Source organism: Bos taurus, chromosome 1 (genome assembly GCF_002263795.3).
Source record: "Bos taurus isolate L1 Dominette 01449 registration number 42190680 breed Hereford chromosome 1, ARS-UCD2.0, whole genome shotgun sequence".
Classification (NCBI taxonomy): Eukaryota; Metazoa; Chordata; class Mammalia; order Artiodactyla; family Bovidae; genus Bos; species Bos taurus.
In genome coordinates, this window is record NC_037328.1 from 95,997,911 (window position 1) to 96,024,607 (window position 26,697).

The following is a 26,697-nucleotide window of genomic DNA, read 5'->3' on the forward strand; positions in this document are numbered from 1 at the left end:
TGAAAATAAGTTGCATGCTGGCAGTTTACCTCCATATACTTTAGCAGGCATTTCCTAAATTTAAGAATCTTGACCTGCATAATTTACCATTACACATTCATGAATATTTAGAAATCTCCAATATTATCTAATACCCAGTCCACAGGCTACTTGTACAAAGCAGTACTGGTCTTTGAGTCTGGGAAAGGAAGATATACTTACTGATTAATTTTGGTCCTATATCTGAGAAATCAATGATTATATAGTTGTTTTTGTTTAGGTTTGGACAAGATATTTGATTTCAAATGGCTTCTCTTACCTTCAGGGTTCTGGTCAAGGTTTCATGATCAAATTACGGCATGGTTGAATCAGACTCTTGGTGATTTTAAAAAAATAACAAAAATGAAAACAAAGTCCCTTTAAAAAACAAACCATGCTTGTGATGGGTCTGTTAAGATTTTCTATTTCTTCCTGGTCCAGTTTTGGAAAGTTGTACTTTTCTAAGAATTTGTCCATTTCTTCCACGTTGTCCATTTTATTGGCATATAATTGTTGATAGTAGTCTTTTATGATCCTTTGTATTTCTGTGTTGTCTGTTGTGATCTCTCCATTTTTGTTTCCAGTGTAACCAATCCTGTTACACTGTTGGTGGGAATGCAAACTAGTACAGCCACTATGGAGAACAGTGTGGAGATTCCTTAAAAAACTGGAAATAGAACTGCCTTATGATCCAGCAACCCCACTGCTGGGCATACACACTGAGGAAACCAGAAGGGAAAGAGACACATGTACCCCAATGTTCATCGCAGCACTGTTTATAATAGCCAAGACATGGAAGCAACCTAGATGTCCATCAGCAGATGAATGGATAAGAAAGCTGTGGTACATATACACAATGGAGTATTACTCAGCCATTAAAAAGAATACATTTGAATCAGTTCTAATGAGGTGGATGAAACTGGAGCCTATTATACAGAGTGAAGTAAGCCAGAAGGAAAAACATAAATACAGTATACTAACGCATATATATGGAATTTAGAAAGATGGTAACAATAACCCGGTGTACGAGACAGCAAAAGAGACACTGATGTATAGAACAGTCTTATGGACTCTGTGGGAGAGGGAGAGGGTGGGAAGATTTGGGAGAATGGCAATGAAACATGTAAAATATCATGTAGGAAACGAGTTGCCAGTCCAGGTTCGATGCACAATGCTGGATGCTTGGGGCTGGTGCACTGGGACGGCCCAGTGGGATGGTATGGGGAGGGAGGAGGGAGGAGGGTTCGGGATGGGGAACACATGTATACCTGTGGCGGATTCATTTTGATATTTGGCAAAACTAATATAATTATGTAAAGTTTAAAAATAAAATAAAATTAGAAAAAAAAATAAATAAACTCACTTAAAAAAAAAAAACAAAACCATGGAGCACATGGATTGGCTGGCTGTACACGTTAGTACTTTCAATCTCTAGATACTTTTATTTTCTCTCTCCATCATTTCCTCCCTCACTTTTTTAAATATATAGCTTTGACAACTGGTACATCATTCTACGTTTAATTCTTTTCTTTTATTTATTAGGCTGCACTGGATCTTAGTTGCAGCATGCAAATTCTTAGTTGTGGCATGTGGGATCTAGTTCCTTGACTAGGGATCGAACCTGGGCCTCTGGCCTTGGGAGCTTGGAGTCCCAAGTCACTGAACAACCAAGGGAAGTCCCTCTATGGTTAATTTTTATTTGACTCTTCATTTTCTTTGCCCCACGCCGTGTCTTTTATTCACAATTCTTTGCAAATCTATAGCTTTGGAAGATTTAAACTGTTACCCTTCTCTCACTTGCACCAAAGATCCTGTGATTTGCTGCAGAAAAATCATCCAGATTGATGTTTCGCTAAGTCCGGGTCCCTGTATTTACCTGGGCCTCACACAAGCTCCTATTTGCTTTCTATCTCCATGAGTGACACTAGCCCGTTTTGATTGCCCAAGGCTAAAATCAGGAGACATCCTAGATAGTCCTCAATCTCACTCTGGGTCTCCAACTGATACCAAGCTCTACAAGAGCTCTACTTTCTAGATGTGTTTCAGTCCCACATACTTAATACTCACTGCCCACATGCCCGTGTGACTGCAACAGCCTCCTAACCAACCTTTCTGCCTCCAGTCTTATATTTCTCTAGTCCATTTGACAGGAGGCAATCACCCTAATCCTTCCACTATGCAAATCTAACCCATCAATGGTTTGTTGTTATCCTTAGAATAAAGTCCAAACTCTAACTTGGACAGCTGTCCCTTTATTACCTGCCAACCTCTCCAGACTCATCACAGCCCTTTGCTCTCAGCACCACCCACCCACAGACTTAATGCTCCAAACACAATGTCCTTACTTAAATGCTTCAAATGAGCTACCTGGTCACTTTTCAAACTTTGGATATACAGTTTTCTCTGTCTGCAGATTAACATCAAACACTGTCTTAAAATTGTTAGAAATTATTGTATATTCTACACTATGATAGGCCAAAGCCTCTTTTATTAATCATAGAAGTTCCTTATGGTTTATACTGATGTACTACTTCATACCTTTTTTATAAAAATAAAGTTTGGTGTGAAAGTGAAAGTCGGTCAGTCGAGTCCGACTCTTTGTGACCCCATGGACTGGCCATGGAATTCTCCAGGCCAGAATACTCGAGTGGGTAGCCATTCCCTTCTCCAGGGAATATTCCCAAACCAGGGATTGAACCCAGGTCTCCCTCATTGCAGGCTGACTCTTTACCAGCTGAACTACCAGGGAAGCCTGGTAGTTCGGTGTAGGAGTAATATATATTCATCCCAGAAAACTGAGAAAAGTATATATGAATGTTGTGTTTATATATGTAGATAGACATAGATATATAGATATATATAGACATATAGATATAGACATATAGACATAGATAAAGATAGATTTAAATAAGAGGGCCATCCTGTACATATATATTTTTAAACCAAACACTTTTATTTGTGTTTAAAGTTTTAGTTAATAATTTAATAAACATCCAATTATATGCTCCTCATAATCATAACAGTAGCAAACTGTAAGAAACCACCATGGCTTCACAGGAGAATTGTTTTTGCATTTTGAAGAACTTCCTGCAACATTCTAGCTACTTTATTATTTTTTTTTATTGTGGTAAAATATTCATGACACAAAATTTACCATTTTAATCACTTCAAAGTACACAGTTCAGTGGCATTAAGTACATTCACAATGCCGTGTAGCCGTCACGACTGTCCATTTCCAGAACTTTTCATCATCTCAAACAGAAACCCTGTACCCATTAAACAGTGACTCCCCATTCCTCCCTTCCCAGCCCCTGGTAACTTGAACACATTATAATTGTTTTCACTTAATTTTCCCACACCTTTAACTATTGTACAACTTAATTTTTAATTATTGCATATATCTGGTTGATTACATCATAATTTATTTAACTGGGCTCCTGTGTTAAGATTTTTAGATTATGTCCAATTCTAATTTTTCACTCTCAACACAATACACTGAACTTTCTTGCCTTATTGTTTGTTAAGCAGTTTTTATTTTCTCTAAGCCTAAGAGGATTCAGAATCAATCATGTTACTGCCACATTTAGGATGAGGAAATACTAGAGCAGTGAAACTACTCTGCATGATATCATAATGACGGATGTTATTATATACTTGTCCAAATACATAGAATGGACAACACCAGGAATGAACTATAATGTTAACTATGGACTTTGAGTGATTATGATGTGTGATGTGTCAATGGACATTTATCAATTGTAATAAATTCCCTTCTCCAGGGGATCTTTCCAATCCAGAGAACAAACCCAGTCTCTTGCATTGCAGGCAGATTCTTTACCATCTGAGCCACCAGGGAAGCCCACTCTGATGGGGGATATTGCTAATGGGAGAAGTTATATGTAGGAGTAGATGGTATCCAGGAAATCTCTATACTTTCTCCTCAATTTTCATATAAGCCTAAAATCACTCTAAAATTACCTTAATAAAAACAAGGAAATAATGTTCACATAGAGATTCTGTGTTGTCCAGTGTCTCAGGGTTAGGAAGGGGAGAGCTGGACCTGGTGTCCAGGGCCTCTAAGTCCACGCGACTGTTCTATCCTGTCTCTGACAGTCTCGCCATTTCTCAGCTTAGCAGAGATGGCAGTTTGGATAGAATGGAGTATCAAGGGACAACAAGCATGTGTGGAGATATGGCGGAACAGAGCTGCCAAGTCTGGATTAAGGGGGAAGAGTGCAGACTTAAGATAACACAGGCAACGGAGTTGTGAAATGCCCATGGCCAGCAAGTCAAACTGGAATACCCCAGGTCAAAGCAAGGGCAGGCAGTGACTAGGCTGTAACAAGCTCTGAAGGAAGCTATGACATAAGGACTGGCACTGCCCCACTTCCCAGCCCCCAAAAGTCCTCCACGTGAACAACGTGCCGGCTCACCCATGTACTATGTGCAACTGGATCATGAATAATAATCCTATTATTATCATGAAGTAATGATCCTATTTTGGGGACTGTTTTGAACAAATCTGATACCACAGACATTTAGACACAGTAAGATTAGGCAGGTTAGTTAAAATTCCAGTCATCTTTGCTTTTTGGCCGCACTGATGTTATCTTGGTGGGAAAACCCTAATAGTTAAAGCAGATTGTCTTTCGTGGATGGACCTAGGAGACAATCATACAGAGTGAAGTAAGTCAGAAAGAGAAAAACAAATCCTGTATATTGACACAATATATGTGGAATCTGAAAAAAATTGGTATGGATGATCTTATTTACAAAACAGAAATAAAGACACAGATGTAGAGAACGAACATATGGATACCAATGGGGTATGGCGGTGGGGCTGGAATGAATTGGAAGATAAGGATTGACATATATATACTATTGATAGTATGTATAAAATAGATAACTAATGAGAACCCACTGCATAGCACAGGGAACTCTGCTTAATGCTCTATGGGAAGGATGTCCAAAAAAGAGAGGATATGTATGTATGCATAGCTTATTCACTTTGCTGTGGAAACTAACACAATATTGTAAAGCAACTACAATCCAATAACATTTTTTAAAAATAAAGCAGACTATCTTTTGAACTTCAAACAATAACTTATAAGTATAATTTTTGTGTGTGAAAAAAAAAAAAAACATTAAGTCCAGAGTGGAAAAACACAAGGGATTTTTCAAAGCAAAGAGTTTCTGACTTTCTAACTTTCCAGCCAGTTAATGCTGACTTTTTGACATTTTCATTTACATAATTTTGCTTAATTTGAGTTTCTATGAAACCAGAGACTGGGATGAGGACTTGTGAGCAGGAAGCTTATTTGCAAAGTGATCCCAGGAAGCAGAAGTGTGGGAGTTGGGAAAGAAGAAACGCCAATTAAGTGCTTATTAGAAGTGGGTTTCTGCTGTGAGCAACTGTGGCTCACTACTGCCGGGTGTTTCTAAGGATGGAGTAGAATGCCCTGGAATTGCACAGGGCACAGGAGGCTGGAGACTGTCCGTCAACTTCCAGCTCTATGACTGAAAGTTCCGCCTTCTTACTCTCTCCTTCCCTGGCAACTCGGCTCTAGGATCTGACTCAGCAACCTTCTGTGGCCGTGGAAAAAGCTCCAAGGCTCAACACAGACCCTGCAAAGCTTGTGTACTCAAGGCACACACAGGAAATACATACATGGACTGGCCAATGCAGTTTCCCTGAAGTCAAGTGGGCTGATAGCATGTGGTTCAGAGAGCACTGGTGTCTATACCTATTACTTTTGTAACCAAATGTCTTCATTTAAAAACAAACCCAGCCAAACACACACACACACACACACACACTGAAGCGCTAAGTTGCTTCAGTCGTGTCTGACTCTTCATGACCCCAGGGACTGTAGCCCGCCAGACTCCTCTGTCTGTGAGATTCTCCAGGCAAGATACTATAGTGGGTTGCCATTCCCTTCTCCAGGGGATCTTCCCGACCCAGGGATTGAGCCCCCATCTCCTGCAATGCAGGCAAATGCTTTACCTCTGAGCCATCTGGGAAGCCCCAGCTAGTGCAGAAAAGCAAATTAATATTTTAAATGTTATATTAAATTTGGAATGTATAACATGGTTATAATGAAAAAGATGGACAATAACAAGTGTTGACAAGAATGTGAGGAAGTAGGAACCCTCATATATTATGCAAAATAATATAGCACTTTAGAAAAGAGGTTGGTGGTTTCATAAACTTATACTTACAGATGGTCACCCAGCAATTCCACTTCTAAGAGGACTGAAAACATAGCTTCACATGAAAGCTTTTTATATGAATGTTCACAGTAGAATTACTCCTAATAGGCAAAATGGAAACAACTCAAATGTCCATCATCTGATAATTGGATAAACAAATGATAGTATATCTATGGGCTTCGCTGGTGGCTCAGACAGTAAAGAATCCTCCTGCAATGTGGGAGACCCAGGTTTGATCCTTGGATTGAGAAGATGCCCTGCAGAAGGGAAGATGCCACTCCAGAATTCTTGCCTGCAAAATTCAGCCATATAAGAAATATGAAGTACTGGTATATGCTACAATAAGGCTAGACCTTAAAAATATGATACTAAGTGAAAAAGGCCAGTAACAAAAGGTGACAGATTGGATGATTTTCTTAATATGAAATGTCCAGAATAGGCAAATCCACAGTATCATGCACAAAGATTCTACAGATGGAGACAACAAGTAGGCCAGTGGTTGCTGGGGGCAAGGGGTAGGAATAGGTTTTAGAAAAGGCATCCCTGGCTTCAATTTTACAAATTTTGAAATCTTGGGTGGTGTATTTAAAAACTCAGTTTCCTCAGCTGAGGGAATAATAACGTCAACCTATTGTGGAGATTCAGTTGGGCAATGTAATAAGGTATCTGACATGAAACACATTTAGTAAATAGTAATTATTATTATTATTATTATGGATAAAGAATACAGGATTAATAGAGCACAGGATAAGAGATACAAAAGCTCAGTTGAGAGTGGAGACAGAATCTTTGAGCTAGACTGTCTATGTTAATAAGTTGATCATTTAAAGCATCAAGGATTGCTTTAACTTGAATTTCAATTATCAATACCATAAAATGTGTTCACAGAAGTATGGAGAAAAAGTAGAATTAGTCTGGAGAACTAAGGCGAGCATAAAGATACTTTCTAAACAGTTTGCAGAGGGATTCTGTGGACTTTACAGGTGGAACTTCGGCATTACCCTTAAGACTTATATCAACAAGGAATTTCCATTGAGCATGCTCCTGGTTCAGTGCTCAGATAGACATTATCTCATTTAGTTCACATGATAAAGCAGAGGAAAGTGTTATTTTTATCTCATTTCTCTAATCAAAAATGAATACTAATGAATACTTAGGTAAGTCAGAAAAAGAAAGAGAAATACCATATGATATCACTTATATGTGGAATCACCCTTATGGCAGAAAGCAAAGAGGAACTAAAGAATCTCTTGATGAAAGTGAAAGAGGAGAGTGAAAAAGCTGGCTTAAAACTCAACATTCAAAAATCTAAGATCATGGCATCTGGTCCCATCACTTAATGGTAAATAGATGGGGAACAATGGAAACAGTGACAGACTTTATTTTTGGGGGCTCCAAAATGATTGCAGATGGTGACTGCAGCCATGAAATGAAAAGACGCTTGCTCCTTGGAAGAAAAGCTATGACTAACCTAGACAGCATGTTAAAAAGCAGAGACATTACTTTGCTGACAAAGGTTCATCTAGTCAAAGAGATGGTTTTTCCAGTAGTCATGTATGGATGTGAGAGTTGGACCATAAAGAAGGCTGAGTGCTGAAGAATTGATATTTTGAACTATGGTGTTAGAGAAGACTCTTGGACTGCAAGATCAAACCAGTTTATCCTGAAGGAAATCAGTCCTGAATATTCATTGGAAGGACTGATGCTGAAGCTGAAGCTCCAATACTTTGGCCACCTGATGCGAAGAACTGACTCACTGGAAAAAAATGATGCTGGGAAAGATTGAAAGCAGGAGGAGAAAGGGATGACAGAGGATGAGATGGTTGGATAGCATCACTGACTCGATGGACCTGAGTTTGAGCAAGCTCAGAGAGTTAGTGATGGACAGGGAAGCCTGGCGTGCTGCAGTCCATGAAGCTGCAAAGAGTCAGACATGACTGAGCGACTGTACTGAACGGAAATTATGACACAAACAAACCTATATCTATGAAATAGAAACTGATTCACAGACATAGAGAACAGACTTGTGATTGCTAAGAGGGAGGGGCACAGGGGAGGGATGGGTTGGGAGTTTGGGATTAGCAGACACAAACTATTAGATAGAGAATAGACAAACAGCAAGGTCCTACTGTAGAGCACAGAGAACTCTATTCAATATCCTGTGATAAACCATAATGGAAGAGTATGAAAAAGATATGTAAAACTGATTACTTTGCTGTACAGCAGTAATTAACACATTATTTCAATAAGATAAATTAGAAAAAACAACAACAACAATGAATACTTAAAAGACTAAGTAACTTTCCAAGGGTTGTACAGTTAGGAAGTGGCAGTGTCACCCGCCAAACCTAGGTCTTCCTAAGTCCATTGTGGGTGCTTTACAAGGAAAAGAGGGTGCTGCCAAGGAGAAGCCAGAAATGAAGACAAAGATGAAACTTGGGGATTTGAGTTCAGTTATGGACTTTCCCTTTGTAAGGCTGTATCTAGGACAGTGACTTTCCATACCGCCGGCATTTATACACAATGTGTCCACTGGGCATGACTCCAGGGGACCCCGTTTACACAGAACACATTGTGAACGGCAGAAGTCGGTGACCTGCCTCCATAGATAGCAAGGTGAGTGTGTGGGGGAGGCTGGAAGGCAGGAAAACACTGGGACCAGAAGCTGGTGAATGTGATAAGAAGCAAACTAGAAATAAAGGAAAGGGCTGACTGCGGCAGCCGGCTGAGGTTGGGAGCAGTAAAAGATGGGGGTTGGGACTGTCAGAAAAGGAAGGAAAAGTGGATACTTTGAGGAAAAGTAGGCTTGGGGAGTAAAATATCCTACAGGTCCATGGGCTCAGAAGGGCTGGGATAAGCTGGGAGCTCCAGGAGTTGGGAGATCAGGAGAGGAGGGAGAAGAAAGCCACAGGAGAACCTCACCCACTTTGCAGTTTCACCAAAGACTATTTCTGAGTTGTCAATTTTGCTATAGATGTAGATGGCAGGGTGCAAAAGAAAACAAATCAGCAACCGGTCTTTTTATTTAAAAAAGCAAGACTCAGGAAGTTTCCATGACTCAGTAATGAAAGTGATATTGTTTTTGAAGTGTAAAACAAATAAGGGGAATTTTCTTTGTGTAGTAGTTTTTTTTTTTTTTTTTTCACCATTTGGTTTTTTTAAAAAAATTAGAAATGGAACATATATAGTTCAATTATGGATGTTATTTCTACCCACAATTTAGCTCAGCACATGGTGGATTTCTCCATTGATTTTGAATTATTAGGCTTTAAATGTTTCAACAGACCCCTGGAGGCCATTCTGCTGTTACAGCCATCACAGTGGAGTCCGACATGGTTTCACCAAGTCACCAAGTGAATGACTAGAGATAGGGCTGCTCATGAAATCCCAGATATTAAGGTTCAGTCCCCAATGAAAGTTATAATAATATTTTAAAAGTGTGAAAAACCTAAAATCATATCTGAAAGTGTTCAGAAATTCTAAATAAGCTTTTTAAAAAAAGATTTTATGGAGGTAGAGGTAGATCAATTCAAAGACATTTGAGAAGATGTATTTGTGGTAGATTAAAACCTAATTATGCATTTGAATGGATCAATAATGAAACATTTAAAAATCTATAGAGACACTATTATATATAAAATAGAAAACTAATGAGAACTGACTGTATAGCACAGGGAACTCTACTCAATGCTCTGTGGTGACCTAAATGGGAAGGAAATCCAAAAAAGAGGGGATATATGTATACAGGTGACTGATTCACTTTGCTGTACAGCAGAAACTGACGTAGCAGTGTAAAGCAACTACACTCCAATAAAATAAACAAAATTTAGAAGAGATATACACTTAAATATTTAGGGATAAAAGTTTTGATATGTGCAACTTGCTCTCAAATGGTTTAGCAAAAATAGATAAAGCAAACGTGGCAAAATGTTAAATTGATTTATCTAAGCAAAGGGTCAGAGAAGGCAATGGCAACCCACTCCAGTGTTTTTGCCTGGAGAATCCCAGGCATGGGGGAGCCTGGTGGGCTGCTGTCTCTGGGGTTGCACAGAGTCGGACACGACTGAAGTGACTTAGCAGCAAGCAAAGGGTATTATAGCGTTCATTGTTTGTTCTTGCAATTTTTCTATAGTTTAATTTTTTAATTAAAATGAATATATATTTGAAAAAACCCTCCATCATTTCTTATAATTGCTTTTTTGTGTATCTGTGGCATGAATATTTAAGATTTACTCTATTAACAACTTTCAAGTATCTAACACAATATTATTATGGTCACCATTTTGTACATTAGATCCCCAGAACTTATTCATTTTATGACTGCAAGTTTATACCATTTGGCCAGCATCTCTCCATGTCCTCATCCTGCAACCCTTGGCAACCATCATTCTACTCTGTTTCTGCAAATTCGGCTTTTTGAATTAAAAAAAACATTTTTGGCTGCACCATGTAGGATCTTAGTTCCTTAACTAGGAATTGAATCTGTATCCTCTGCAGTGAAAGTGCAGAGTCTTAACCACTGGACTGTCAGCAAAGCCCCAAGTTTGGCTTTTTTAGGTTCTACTAATACATGAGATCATACAGTGCTTGCCTGTCTTTCTCTATCTGACATATTCACGTAGCATAATGCCCCCAAGGCCCACTCATGTTGTCACAAATGACAGGCTTTCCTTCTTTCTCATGGCTGAATCATACTCCATTTTTTTTTCTTTTTTTTTTTAATCCATTCATCTGAAGATGGACACTTATGTTGTTCCCATATCTGGGTTATTGTAAATAATGCTTCAATGAACACAAACGTGCAGAAATTTCATTTCCTTTAATCACATTTTTTTCTTTTTGGCTATTGAGTTGCATGAGTTTCTTATATATTTAGGATGTTCAACTTTTCAGACAGATAGTTTGCAAATATTTTCTCCCACTCTATGGGTTGCCTTTTATTTGCTGATCATTTCTTTTGCTATGCAGAAGCTTTTTAGTCTGATGTAGTTCTATTTTATTTTTGCTCTTGTTGCTTGTGCTTATGATGTTATATCTAAAACATCATTACCAAGATCAATGTCAAGGAGTATTTTCTCTATATTTTTTTCTAGAAGTTTTGTGATTTTAGGCCTATGTTTAAGTCTTTAATCCAGTTTGAGTTACTTTTTGTGAGTAGTATAGTATAAAGTCCAATTTTGTATTTTGCATGTTATACACAGTTTTTCCAGCACCAATTTATAGAAAAAAACTATCCTTTTCCCATTCTTGATTCTGTTTCATAAGTCTCTGTGCCTGTTTTTATGATAGTCCTTAAAGGTTTGGTAGAATTCGCCAGTAAAACCATTGGGTCCTGGACTTTTCTTTGTTGGGAGGTTTTTGATTACGGACTCAATCTTCTTATTCATATTGGTCTGTTCAGATTTTCTTCTTTATGATTTAAACTTGTATGTTTCTAAAAATTTATCCATTTCTTCTAGGTTATTCAGTTTGTTATACTTGTCCCTTTTTAATAATAAACTTAAAAATTTAGAATAGTTTTAGGTTTCCCAAAGTTGTAAAGATAGTACATAGTCCTTATATATCCCATACCAAGTTTTCCCTATTGTGAATATCTTATATTATTCTGATAACTTTGTTACAACTAAAGAACTAATATCAGCACATTACTATTAATTAAACAACACATTTTATTAAAATTTTACTAATGCCTTTCTCATTATATCTTGTCAGGGGTGCCTTCTATCAATATGACTTATCACTGATCATGTTAACCTTGATTACTTGACCAAAACAGTGTTTGCTGTTTGCTAAATTTCTCTACTGTAAAGGTACTTTTGCCTCTTTTATACTTTATGCTTCAGAAGCACATTACTAAGCACACGCCACATTCAAATCCTTCCATTTTTTTGTGAGATGCATAATTGAAATATTTAGAGGTGAAATGAAATGATGTCAAAGATTTGTTTTTAAATATTTCAGCAAATAAAAACAGGGGAAGTCCCTAGTGGTCCATTGGTTAAGACTCTGCGGTTCCAACGCAGGGAGCATGGCTTTCACCCCTGGTCAGAGAATCAGGGAACTAAAGATCCTACATGCTCCTTGATGTGGCAAAAAAAAAAAAAAAAAACAAACAACCAACAAACAAAGCAAAACAAAATAGAAGAAAAAGCATGGTGAAAGTCACTCAGTCGTGTCCAATTCTTTGCGACCCCATGGACTGGACCATGGAATTCTCCAGGCCAGAATACTGGAGTAGGTAGCCTTTCCCTACTCCAGGGGATCTTCCCAACCCAGGGATCAAACCCAGGTCACCCTAATTTCAAGGAGATTGTTTATCAGCTGAGCCACAATGGAAGCCCAAAAAGCATAGTGGATGGGGAGAAATATAAAAATAACTATGGTGATATGCTGTTGATTGTAGAAGCTGGTGACGTATATACCAGAAGACAAAGAATTTTAAGCAGATTTCTGGGTCTTTTTCACTGAGAGATCATCAACAACATCAATAAATGTCTAGACTTTCTGTCCAACCAGTTACAGGATACTAATTTTTTTTTTCTTCATAAATTAAACTCTGTCCTGAATTCCTTCCACTCTTTTCAGCTTTCCTGACAGCAGTGCAGTTAACCGAAGTTTCATTATGCTCATTTATGACACTGGATTTTGTCTCATATTTACATAGACTGAATATTGTACATAGACTGAATATTGTGTCCCCTGTCCAACCTCCCCAAATTTCCATGTTGAAATCCTAATCTCCAGAGTAATGGGGTCTTTGGAAAGTGATAGGTCATAAGGGCAGCTCTCTCATGATTGAACTTAGTGCCTTTTACAGAAGAGACCCCAGAGAGCTAGCTTGCCATTTGTGCAGTTTGAGGACACAAATGAGAAGATGGCTGTCCATGAGGAAGCATATCCTGAATCTGCCAGCATACGGATTTTGGACTTCCCAGCCCCTGAAACTGTAAGAAATAAATTTCTGTTGTTTATAAGCCATCTAATCTCTGATTTTTTTTTTTTTTATAGCAGCCCAAACAGACTAAGATACTTACTAAAAGCTATAATCAATGTTCATTATTCCTTTGGTCCGACTAACTAAAAGCCTTGCCCACCAAAGATGTTAGATAAATATTTGGGAATGGGAAAAAATGATCTTGGAGGGTGCTTGTTTAAAAGTAAAGATTCTTGCGTCCTGCTCCTTCATATTCTCGGAATCTATATATTAACTAAGCCCTATTTCCTTTTTTGACACCAGTACCCATAAACAATGCTTTTATTTATTCTTTCAGCCCCGTAACATGTGGAATTCTAGTTCCCTGACCAGGGAGTGAACCAGCACCCCGTGTACTGGCAGTGTGGAGTCTCAACCACTGGGTCACCAGGGAAGTCTACCCATAGACAGCACATTCAGAAAATGCCTAAATGATAAAAGCAGAGACCATTTTGATGATCCTTGTATCCAATACATGTTTTTAGTGAATACATATATTAATATGTGTGTGTGTGCATGCTACACTGCTTCAGTTGTGTCTCTTTGCGACCCTATGGACTGTAGCCCACCAGGCTCCTCTGTCCATGGGGATTCTCCAAGCAAGAATACTGGAGTGGGTTGCCATGCCCAACTTCAGGGGATCTTCCTAACTCAGGGATCAAACCTGCATCTCTTATGTTTCCTGCATTGGCAAGCAGGATCTTTACCACTAGCACCTCCTGGGAAGCTGATAATAAGTAAATGAATTTACACTCTTAGTGAATGCATGAGAAACGAAGATCTACAACTGATTCTTATTACTAGCTTTTGACACAGTCATAGCCATGGGACTCTTGGTTTGCTCTCAGAATCAATCAATCATGCAAAATCTATTAAATATAAAAATGTTGACACCTAAAGGATTGAAAAGACTTGTCCAGATTTTTCTGTCTTCAAAGTGGCCAGTTCTGTCCACTTTTATTAGCTACTTCTTTACACTGATTTATTGATTAATCTTATAAGCATCACTTCATTGCAGGCATTATGCCAGGTACGAGAGAAATAGAGCTGAACAAGAAAAGCTGCTTGTGCTCAACAGCTGAATTGTGGATAAGAAAAGCAATGAAACACAATATAGCATCTTAAGTGTTATAAGAGAGAGAACACATATTTTTCAGTGTAGACCTCACAAGTCATCTCTGTAATTGCACAAAGAAAGTATGTTAAATCTCTTGAGGGGTTTGGCCTCTGCCTTCTTTGGCCAATTGACCAAAACAACTCCCTATTCCTTGTTTTGTCTCAGTTCTCTGGACTAAAGAAAACCTCTGAGACCAACTGCTGGGCTCTGTTTTTGGTACTTCTTCCCCCACTAGAGGCAATACCAAACACGGCACACCCACTCATTTAGCTTGGAGATTTCAGGTGGCTCACACATGAAGGGAAATGGGATCAACTGTGTACCTTACAGTCTCTTTTAGATATGCATATTGCACTCTAGATACCACCCACAACACAATGTTGCAATAGAAGTAGTAGTACTTCTTACAGTAGTAGTACTGCTAGAGTATGGTAGAAGGGAAACAGAGGACTGGGAATCTCAGGGAAAACAATAACAGCAAAAACAGCCTTGTTTTTTTTCTTTTTTAAAAAACAAAACAAGAAGCCTTTTCCTGCAGTAACTCTGTGACATTGAGCAAGTCACATAGTGTCTCTGGACCTTGGTTTCCTTATCTGTAAAGTGAGAGGGCTGGACTCCTTATCTCAAAGGTTCCTTCCAGCTTTAAAGTCTGATAAAAACGTTTATGCACCTTATGACTTCATGTAAAGATCAGTTGGGCAACTCCTCCCTTCTCCCAGCTCTAGGCTAACCTGTAAGGCTATGTCATTCAAATATATGGACACAAACTAAAAAGTTGAAAATTATTTTGTGTATGCTAGGGTAAGGCAGGCTTAGAATCTGAAATTAAACAGGAGAAAAGCTCTATAGAAAAAGTGAAAACTAATTGAGATAACCAGCAGGAAATAACATACCACCGGCTTTTGACATGGCCCAGCCAAGCCCTGGTGGTCAGAAGAGATGTCTCTTTATCATTTCTATTAAAGTACGTTTGGTCACTGACCAGACATGTATAGAATGCTGTTGAAAGACAGTAGGGTAGGTCTTAAAAACACTGAAGAAAAAACAGGCTGGAAACTCCATTGTTTGACTAGAACATAATTAAATTTAAAACTGCTTTGGGATTTTAAGAAGATCAAGCAACTTTCAAAAAATTATAAACAAATTTTATAGTAAATAGTGAAAGCTTACAGCTGCATATTAAAATTTTCTATACATGTTTGTTGTTAGAAATTTCTCAGAGAATGAAAACAGAAAATGCTGTTTTGAAAGGGCTTGCCAAATTTTTAGTAAAAATAGTTTTCCATATTTGGGGAAAGTGTAATACTGGTATTTTAGATAAAGTGTTGTGTTTGTCTTTTGGATTAAAAAGTGCTAGTTAATTAGGAAAATTGCTCTGAATCCATTTAATACAAAAGAAATGTAGTCACTTGGCAGTATTATGCCAAGGTAATTAGGTTAAAAAAGTCTATCTGTACCAATATATCTATCTGAAATAAGAAATGAGATTTTTAAAACAACCATATTGTTTTTCTTTTTCTATTTTGAGATTTGATCTCAGGCAGTCCAACTCCAGGGACCATGCTCTTCACTTCAGATCATACTGTATGGAATTCAAAATATTGAATTTCAGGCTCAGTCCATAGTGTGACAAAGAGTTGGGCGTGCCTGAAGGGACTTAGCACGCACACATACACACACACACCAGGAAGCTAGAAGGATCGGGTGTGTAAGTAGACAGTGGAAAACTGGAATTTTACAGGCAGAGCTGCTTAAGATGATGATACATTTCTGACTGGGTCCCTAGGAATAAGTTTAATTGCAGAGAAAGACAAAAGTGATTCTAGTGAAGACAAATCTAAGAACTGTGAATCTGTTTAGAAAAATCTGTAACATGAACATTAGAATCTCTTAGTAATGTGGTCTAAGACTGGTATCCATGCTGCTACTGCTAAGTCGCTTCAGTTGTGTCCGATTCTGTGCGACCCCAGAGATGGCAGCCCATCAGGCTCTCCCGTCCCTGGGATTCTCCAGGCAAGAATACTGGAGTGGGTTGCCATTTCCTTCTCCAATCCATAACTCCTGCTTTTTGGAAATGATCAAACCTTGCACCTTGTACTCTGGACAGATTTTATCAATTTCCTGTGGCAGAACTGTGTATTCTTAGTTTATTTGGGTTGTTTTGCTTTGCTTTTTATACCCTTTGATTCTAATATGGGAATTTAAATTACTTATTCTTATTGTGATGTGTTTGTGCTTATGTCTGAGACATTATTCTTTGGTTGAAAGCAATAGCAGAAGCCAACTATGAGCAAAAGGCAAAGATATTGAGGTCAAAGAACTGATAATATGGTTGGAAAGATGTGCTAGGTTTTAGTTTCCAAAACTACTGCAAAAATTTCTTCTGTCCTCTGGGCTCTTCTACAGTGTGACTTAGACACTCCTCCCATCAAAAGGTGGGATATATGTGTCTTCCTCTTGAAGTTGGGAAGATTTGTAACAGTGGTGGAATGGACATCACATGACTGCTGATACTAAGTCATAAATGGTGATACAGCTTCTGTCTGCTGCTCATGGGATGCTTGCTCTTGAAACTCACCCACCATGCCATAAAGAAGCCCTAACAGCCCATAGAGAGACAAGCCTGGAGAGGAGCCCTCAGCTCATAGTCTGGGACCAAATCTGCTAAGTACATGAGTGAGCCATTTTGGAAATGGGTCCTTCAGTTTTACCTGATAGTCTGTGGAGCAAATGAACCTTTCCCAGCAAACCTTGCTCAAATGACGGATTTGTGAGCAAAAGAAATAACTGTTGTTTTACTCATTGAGCTTTGAAGTGGTTGGTTACTTAGCAATAGATAACTAGCATAGGGATCATGCTTGGAAACAGACAGGAAAAAGGCGACTTCTGAGACACAACACAGAGGAAAGGACTGTAGTAATGGCATCGCAGTTGGAAGTGATGGTCACTAACCATTTTCAGTCTGTTGCTGTTCTTCTTAACTTCCAGGTTTCTCTGTTCTGATTTCAGACACCTATCACCCTTTGGATACTGACGGGCAGAAAACCCAAGTTACAGCTCCAACAATCTGTAACCAGAGGGAAAGAGAGAATCATTCCAAAGGAAATATAGATACAGGAAGTTTAGTTTTGCGCGTGTGTGTGTTTGTTTAAATCACTGCTGTGACAAATTCTCACAAGCTTAGTGACTTTAAACGACACAAATTTATTATTTTACAGTCTGGAAGTCTGTTTTACTGGCTAGAATTAAGGTGTTTGCAGGGTGGCTTTCCTTTCTGGAGGCTCTAGAGTAGAATCCATGTCTCTGCCCTTCCAGCTTCTAGAGGTTGCCCATGTTCCTTGGCTTATGGCACCTTCCTTCATTTTCAAAGCCAGCAATGTTGCACGTATCTGTGCCTTTCTTCCATTTCATCTCTTCCTCTAGCTTTGATTCCTCTTCTGCTTTCCTCTCTCACCTTTAGAGACCTTTGGGGACTTCCCTGGCAGTCCAGTGATTAAGAATCTACCTGCCAGTGCAGGAGCATGGGTTTGATCCCTGGTCTGGGAAGATCTCACATGCTTTGGAGCAAATAAGCCCAAGCACCACAGCTACTGAGCTTGTGCTCCCTAGAACCTGTGCACTGCAATTAGAGTAGCCTCTGCTTTCTGTAACTAGAGAAAGCCCATACAAAGCAATGAAGACCTAGTGCAGCCAATAAGTTAAAAAAAAAAGCAAACCTTTGGAACTACATTGGGGCCCACTTTGCTTAATCCAGGTATCTCCCTATCTCAAATTCCTTATTTCAATCACATATGCAAAGACCTACTTGCCATGTAAGGTAACATACTCACAAGTGCTGGGGACTGGAACATGAACATCTTTGGCAGGGGTTGAGGCATTAGTGTACCTACTGCAGTATACAGAAGCAGAATAGAGGCTGAGAGGGCCTCATCACTCCTCAGTCTGATTTATATATTTTTTCTTTTATTTATTTTATTGAATTCATCAAATTATCCCTGTTCCATTCTTTTGATTCAGGTAGTTTATGACTTACACATCTAATTTATAATTGCCTACATGGTGACCTCTATATTTATTTTGTATAATTGACTTACATTTTTCCTGTGTTTAGAGTAAGTATCTATATGCTGCTGTTGCTGCTAAGTCGCTTCAGTCGTGTCCGACTCTGTGCAACCCCACAGACGGCAGCCCACCAGGCTCCGCTGTCCCTGGGATTCTCCAGGCAAGAACACTGGAGTGGGTTGCCATTTCCTTCTCCAATGCATGAAAGTGAAACGTGAAAGTGAAGTCAATCAGTCGTGTCCAACCCTCAGCGACCCCATGGACTGCAGCCTACCAGGCTCCTCCGTCCATGGGATTTTCCAGGCAAGAGTACTGGAGTGGGGTGCCATTGCCTTCTCCGAAGTATCTATATACATTTCCAAATAAGACCAAAATCTTAACATGCTTTTTTCTCTCTCCTTTACTTTTATCCTCATGATAAATTATTCTAGTTTTAGATTATCATTATTTCCTATTACTTTATGAATCAGCAATAATAAAGAATTAAAAGTTTTAATTCTTATTTTCTGTTAATAGGAAGTGTTTGACTGCAAATAACAGAAAATGTAACTAAAGGCAGATTAAACAAAGAGAAAAACTTCATGTCTCATGGGAAGAAGTTCAGAGATAGGTTGTTCCTGGATTAATTTAGTGACTCAACAATGTGATTAAGGATCGAAGTGTTTTTCATCTTTTGGTTTAAGTTCGGGAAGGAAGATGGCTGCTATAGCTCCAGCTAATATAGCCACACAGAACTCCGTCTGAGACAGTGTATTGGTTATCTACTGCTGCATAACAAATCAAGTGGCTTACAACAACAATAACATTTCTTATTTAACAGGGTTTCTGTGGGTCAGGTATCGGGAGCTTGGTTTGATGGATCTAACTCAGGATCTCTCATGAAGCTGCAGTTAGGGCAAGCAGGGATTGTAATCATCTAAAAGCTTGACTAGCGTGGAGGTTCCACTTCAAGGCAGCTGACACGGCTGGCAGGTTGCATGAACGTCCACAGGTCATGGTGGCTGACTTGCCCTAGAGCAGTAGTTCTCAACTGGGGGTGATTTTTGCTTTCTATGGGACATTTGGTAATGTCTGGAGACATTTTTAGCTTTCCCAGATGGGAAAGTGTTTCTGGCATCTGGTGGGTAGGGAGTGAGGATGCTTCTAAGCATCCAACACTGCATAGGACAGCCCTCCACAGCATGAGTTCTCAGAACCACAATGTCAATAGTGCTGAGGCTGAGAAACCCTGCTTTAGAGCAAGTGACCCAAAAACAAGGTAAAAGCTAAAATGCCTTTTGTTACCCAGTTTTGGAAGTCCTCTGTATTCATGTATTTTCTCTGTAATCCGGGAGAAGACGACCCAGTCTTCCAGCTTACTAAATCGTCCTTCAGTTCAGCCTGAGTCAGTATATAGCATGGTGATTAAGAGCCTGAGTTCAAATTCTGTTTTAGCCATTTATGACTGTGCTCCCCGGAGTAAATTAATTAATCTTTCTATTTTTCAGCTTCAGATCAGATCAGATCAGATCAGTCGCTCAGTCGTGTCCGACTCTTTGCGACCCCATGAATCGCAGCATGCCAGGCCTCCCTGTCCATCACCAACTCCCGGAGTTCACTTAGACTCACGTCCATCATCTGTAAAAAAAATATGCTAATAATGTTGCCTATTTTGTAAGGTTATAAAGATTAAATATGTTAATATATGACTATTATGAGTATCCGCAGCATAGTATCACTGATTACTGTTCAACTCACTTAAACAATTTCAATAAATATGTTCTTAATAAGTCCTCTAACCGATTTGTTTTCACAATAACTTGGCTGTTTTCAATGTATGGGAGGTCCTGCATTATCCTTCTGAGAGTGAAAACAATCTGTATGTTACAAAACTTGTTTTTGCTCCTATACAAATATCTTGGAGTTTTCAATTTGCTTATTGATTGAAATAGTGCTTCTCTTTCATACTAATAGATTTTCACAAATAATTGGTGATTGGTCTGCTCTTCTTGGGGCTTCCCAGGTGGCTCAGTGGTAAAGAATCCGCCTGCCAATGTAGGAGCCGCAGGAGATGTGGTTTCAATCCCTGAGTCAGGAAGATCCCCTGGAGGAGGAAATGGCAACCCACTCCAGTATTTTCGCTGGGACATGGACAGAGGAGCCTGGCAGGGTGCACTCCATGGGGTCATAAAGAGTCATACACAACTGAGTGACTGAGCAGGCATGCAGGCTGCTCATCTTAGTGTTTGGAAATCTCACTTGCCTATCTGCTTTGCTAATTCTGAGTGTTTGCTTTGCTTACTGTGGTGGGAAGGGGGACAGGGCAGGACATGGTGCAGGGCAGGGGTTGTAGGTAGTTTACTTTCAGACTGTGTGTGTGTGTGGTCTTATTTCTCCTGGAAATTGGTGGGCAGCCCCTTGGGGTGATCGTGTTTCCTTGGCCCAAGCGCCCATTAGTGACAACACAGACTTAAGTCCAAACAATCCGTGCTTAAGATCTTTGAAAAATTTAATTAGGTACCATTGTTGGAGCCTCCACTGTGCTTTCCCATTCCATCTCTCTTCTTCCCTTCTCACGCTCCAAAGTTCATACCTCTATATCCTTCCTGCCTGTGTTCATGCTTTTTATGGTTATCTACATATTTGCTATGCTGTGCTAAGTCGTTTCAGTCGAGTCCGCCTCTTGGCGACACCATGGACTGTGGTCCACCAGGCTCCTCTGTCCCTGGAACTCTCCAGGCAAGAAAACTGGAAAGGGTTGCCATTTCCATCTCCAGGGGATTTTCCCAACCCAGGGATCTCACCAGAGTCTCTTATGTCTCCTGTATTGGCGGGTGGGTTCTTTACCACTCGCGCCACCTGGGAAGTCCCAAAGTATGAAGTAAATGGATTTGAATCCATTCTCTTCTCTTTTCTTCCTCCTCTTCTTCTTTTTTTAATATTTACTTATTTGGCGGCGCTAGGCCTTAGCGTTACTGGGGATCTCCATTTACATATTTAGACAGACATAAACAGCATATCATAATGTTGTACAGGCTTTCAAACTGCACTTTAATAATAACAATTCTTTCAACCCTTCACATTACACCAAGAAGAAAATCTCACTTTGGTCAAATTTTGAATGTCTTTCCTGGCATTTTGCTAACTTTTCTTTTAATAAATTAAAGCCTCAGGATAGATAGTTAGGTAGAATTTAAGAATACTGTTTTATTTTCCACTGTATTCATTTTAATGATTTCCTTCTTTTTGTTAAGCAGGTGCTGCTAGTTTTCCATCCACAGTAGTGACATATATTTCCTTTTAAGTTAAATATAAGAAAAAATGAAAAGTGTTGATTTAAAGAAAATGGTAAATAACTGTGCAGGAGGCATACATATATGACAAAAAAATTAGATGTTTGTACTGAAATTGATGAAATATGATATACACTTGACATAAAAAAAAATTAAGTCAAGTTCCTTTTTGGGGTATGCAAGGCTCTACCTGATCTGACCTCTACTTTCCTTCTCAGCCCAGTTACCAGAATTACTTCACCTTCAGCCTGGAGTTTCCTCCTTCCCTTAGCAGCTGGAAGGGCCCTGGCTGTTGTAACCTCTCCTTTTATGGTACTTCCTGCAGCCAGCATCCCTGCCTCCACCTGACTTTCATCAGCCTCTCAGGCTCCTAGGAAGCCCTCCTCCTCTTGGTACACATCACTGTACTGTATATATGGTTTTCTAAACTGATTCTAAAACCAATGGTAGAATTTAATACCTGTATCATGACACCATTATGGCCTGAACAGCTGATTAACGCTAAAAGAAATGAACGATTTGTGATGTTTCAAATAAAATTGGGGGTATAAAATGAAGGTTCTTGAAAAAAAATGTTTGTCTCATTTTTCATGTGCTTGGAGTTTTAAAAATAGCTCAGTTCATAGATCTCAATACCTGATCTTAATGATTTTCTTTCAACACAGAAAATACATTAACTTGTCATCTAGATTTAGGGTAAAAAAGGCACAGAGAAGGGAAAAAACAGGACGATGAGAAACGATAGTTTTTTTTTTTTAAATGTCATTTCGACATTACTTAGTGGCTTACTGTAGGTTACTACCTTGAGCTGGACGATTTTACTAGAAAATGAGAGATCAAATCATATGTTTGGAATTATGACGCATTTACACATCTGACGTTTTAATGGCAAAAGTTCCTAAACTATTGTGGTGACTGAAATGTTGGAACAGTTTTCAAGTTTCTTGATGCACAATGCATATAAATAAAGACAATATTATTAATAAAAACAGCAGAGTGCACATGGAATGCTGCTCCAAAGTCCTGAGGAACTAACTGCATTGGCTTCTATTCATTCATTCAAAAGCATCATTCTGAAGCTGATATCCATACTGCACAATTAAAAATTCCTCAGGACACTTGGCAAGGAGAAAATTCTGATCTTAACAGAGATGGAGATAATGCCTTCGAATTTACAACTGTATTTGGGGGAAAAGCTCAATTTTAGCCTTTTTTCCTAGGTATTTCGCGTGGCCAAGGCCGGAGACGCGGCTGGGGGAAGAGACTCGATACACCGGATTACAGAATATCAGGTTTACACTGTAAACGTTCAGCCTTTCAATTAGAAAGCCGGTGCACTGAAATCGCTCTCACGCCGTACATCTTCTGGGTTACATCTTATCCGCCAGCCAAACTTTCTCTATTAATCTGGGTAGACGAGCAGCAGAAACGCAGCCGCAAAGGAAAATGCCGGGACCGGCGGCTGCGTGAGCTGCCTTAACCCACGTTGCCTTCCGAGTTACCTGAAGCATTCAAACCACTGCACCCGGAGAACAATTCTCGTTTCAATTCGGTCGTTTCCGTGGGGGAATTGCGGCATGGACAGGTCCGGGGTGTGGCGAGGCCAAGAAGGAGCTCAGATCGCCCGACTTTCCCGCTTCTGGCAAACCTTCCCAACCTCGAGGCGGGAAGTGACCCGTCCAGAACTGCCATCTGGGATTCCCGGGGCTGCTGGCGGACCCGACCCTGCGACAGTTGTAGATTGCCGAGGCCCGGGGGATGGGGGGGCGCTGGGCGCCCACAGGAGTGCGCTTCTCCCTCATTCGTTCCGCGGCTGGAGGCGGATCCCCTTCTTTGCACACAAGTCCTTATATGCACCGGTTGCACCAGCCCGCGCTACTCCAGCCCCACAAATAATTAATGGGGGAGGGAGGGCGTCGCTCTTTTTTTCCTCCCTTCTGGATTTTTTTTTTTTTTCTTTCACCGCTGGAGCATTTGAACCCTGCCGAGAATCCCTCAAAATGAGACTGAAGGGCCATTTTGCTGCAGCGCACGAATTGGACACACAATAAAGCCCCCTTGTCCCTACGAGAAGCACGGCAGGGTTCAGGAAAGGTCTTCAGATGCAGCGCGGTTACCCGGCAAAAGCCTAGGCTAAAAGGGTGTGCGCCCCTCCCCCACCCACGTTGGTGCAGAGGGACCCGGTCAGGAAGCGCGGCCTCTCCCCAGTCGGAGACCACGCCTCCTCTGCCTTTCCTCTCCCCCCGCCCCCCCCACCTCGCTTTACTCCTCCCAGGAAGCGGTGATAGACAGTTCTGTGTGGTTCTCCACCCCCACCCCCCAGCTGAGTGGAGGAGTTGATGTGTCTCATTATAACAGCCAATGCAGCCGCCATCCACGCACAAGCAAAGAAGCATGTCCCATTTAAATACACCCACGCAGCCCCAGCGCCCTTAGCCGATCAGGGCGCGCAGCCCACACGCACCGCGGCTCCAGGGCTTGGAGATCCGCTCAGGTTGGGCTCCCGGACCCGGAGGACCGACGCTCGGAGGATCTCGATCTGGCGCTGTGGGAGCCGGGGTGGGCGGAGGAGGCTGGGCCCCGGGCCTCTGGCGCGACAGCCGCATGAGGACGCGAGTGAAATAGACCAAGGTGGAATTTCCAAGGGAATAGCTTCGGGGTGGTTTTGGTCCATCTCTCCCGCGAAGAAGTCGACATGGCGAGCGACTCCCCGGCTCGCAGCTTGGATGAAATAGATCTCTCTGCTTTGAGGGTGAGCGGAACATGCTTTCTGATTTCTTTCGAGTGTTTTGGGTCAGAGTGAGTGGGCTCGGTGCGTGGACTGGGGCTGGGGCTGGTGGGCAGAGACAGGCGAATGCCACGCGAGGGAACCTGGATTCTCGTGTTGATTCAAGGGCTGCCGAGGTGTTCTAGGCTTAGCCCCCACCGCAGAGGTTGTGCGGTACGTGTCCTCCTTTGGTGGGAGCCAGACCTCCCCCCGAAAACCCTTAGAGCTTATGCCAGTTTCATCTTAGACCGGTGTAAGAGCATTAAATGAAAGGCTCGAGTGTGTGAGTGTGTGTGTGTGCATAAGCCCCGGTGCCAAGGCTCTAGACCCCACTGTCCTTTTCTGTAAAAAGAATAACAACAGCGTGAATAAAGGCACTGGCGCCTCACGTTTTCCATCAGCCTGCAAGAGGACATTGTGAGCCTGGCTGGCTCCACGAAGCCGAACCTGCCGCTCTACGGGGGCAGCTCTTGCTGTGCCAGTCTTGTAGATGGCAACTGCCTCCCCTTCCCCCTTTTCAGCTATTCGCGCCCGGACTCCCTCTCAGCGCTCTCTGAAATGCCGGTCTGCCACTCACCTTTATTTATGGTTTTAACTCAGCCCTGCCTGTGCTTTCTGACTTTGTGGCTGTGACATTTCAGTTTTATGGATGAACTTAAGCAGGTGAAAGGGATGTGTTTGTGCTCTGCTTTTCCCCAATCAGACCGGAACTCCTGGGGGAGCGTGTGTGCGTGTGTGTGTGTGTGTGTGTGTGTGTGTGTGTGTGTGTGTTTGTGTCTGTGGTCAGTCCTTTGTAAAGCACCGCCCCTCCCCTCCCCCCTCCGCCCCGAGCCCCCCTGGTTTAATTTACCCTCACGTGAATTGCCTCAGACGCCGTTTCATTGTATTGACTAAGACATCACTGATAGAGAATCCATTTTGCTGTTGTTTTGGGATCGGAATACCAGGAATCCCAGTGCCGCCTCGATGCCTCCCCACCCCCACCCCCCAATCCCAGCACACTCCTTCGGGGAAGGGGGCTGAGCTTTCTTGCCATATTAATTAGATGCTGCCTGCCGGGAAGGGGGTGAGGGGTGGGGGTGGCAGCGGCACCGGGGGTCTGAGAAGGATTGTCTACCCATCTTAAAAGGGCTTTTTCCTCTCTTGACCTCCCCCCCGCCCCCCACCAAAAAAAGCGATTGTATATACTTGAGGCAAGGAGGGTCGGTGAGACGGAACTGATGGTGGCTCTGAACACAGACACAGAAGGGGTGAAGCTTGGAAGTTCACACGCCCTCCTGAGGAGTACATTGTTAGATGGATGCTAAATCTTGGGATTATGTACTTGAATCTTCCGTACTTTCCTTGACATTGCCTCCTTCTCCACGGTTATTTTTAAGAACTACCTTTATGGTCAAAGTGGTACTTTTTATTTAGTCTCGTTAATTCTCCGTCTCTGCTTACCCCCCTCTTTTTAACTCCCTCTCCTCTTCTCCTTAATCCTTCCATCTCAGAGGTGAGGTTTCTTCGAGGCAGTCAAGGGGCTGAGAAGAAACAGAGATGCCATTGGAAATGGCTTTTTTTTTTTGATAGTTGGGTAGCAAAAGCTCATTCATGCGTTATTACAGTAAGCTGTCTATTTCCCTGGCACTGAAATGCCACAGTGAGAACCCGTGGCCCCCTGGGCAGCTGGGGTAGGGGTGGGGGTTGGGTAACAGGGTGGGTGCTTTGGCCAAGTGTGTGGCTTCCTGCTTTATAGACTGTGTGTTCATTTGCCCTACTTTCTGCGCTGGGAGTTGCTGCCAGCGGGTTAATCAGGTGGATGGATGGCCCAGACTTCTGGGTAGAGGAGAGTGGCAAAGCAGGGGAGGGGATGGGGAGGGGGAGTATGAACAATGGGCAAGACTTGAGATTTCCCTGAGCCGGAATCTCAGCATCGGCTTCTCTAACGGATAGCGCTGTGATGTGATTTTAAGTTGGACTTGATCTAGAGGTGTTTCTTGTGGGCTTTTTCCTAGGGAAGGTTTTCTCAGATGCCAGGCACAGAGCTCGCAGGCTTAGGAGCAACCACAAGGGCTCACCTTGCTCACGGCCGACATGGAGTGTGATTCACACATGGGAGACCTGTGCTCCTTACATCACTATTAAGAAAAGATATTTCGCACAATTCACTGAAATTTCTCTTCCTGGCTTGGGCTTCAGTGCTTTGACACTGTGTTTCTGCCTGCAGGAGGTGTGGAAAGAGAGAGGGCTCCAGCTTCCAGCTCGTTCAGAAGATGGGGAACTGCTGGCTGGAGGA

The 26,697-nt window shown here is 41.3% G+C and overlaps 1 protein-coding gene and 1 long non-coding RNA gene across 10 annotated transcripts in view; one reads left to right on the forward strand and one right to left on the reverse strand.

Annotated features, from left to right (window-relative positions):
- Positions 1–2,948: 2,948 nt before the first annotated feature.
- LOC101905533 (uncharacterized) lies at positions 2,949–23,984 on the reverse strand. The gene is made up of 3 exons (XR_233379.5): positions 23,155–23,984; positions 17,271–17,385; positions 2,949–4,679 (listed from the first exon to the last, which is right to left on the reverse strand). It is a non-coding gene; the product is annotated as an uncharacterized lncRNA (long non-coding RNA).
- Positions 23,985–24,005: 21 nt separating this feature from the next.
- The window catches only part of TNIK (TRAF2 and NCK interacting kinase), a 407,483-nt gene continuing 404,791 nt past the window's right edge, over positions 24,006–26,697 (forward strand). For all 9 annotated transcript variants that reach the window (XM_059888605.1, XM_002684922.6, XM_059888630.1 and 6 more), the window contains exon 1: positions 24,006–24,404. In XM_059888605.1, coding sequence (XP_059744588.1) covers positions 24,348–24,404 — 57 coding nt within the window. In that variant the 5' untranslated portion in view covers positions 24,006–24,347. The remainder of the gene's footprint in view (positions 24,405–26,697) is intronic.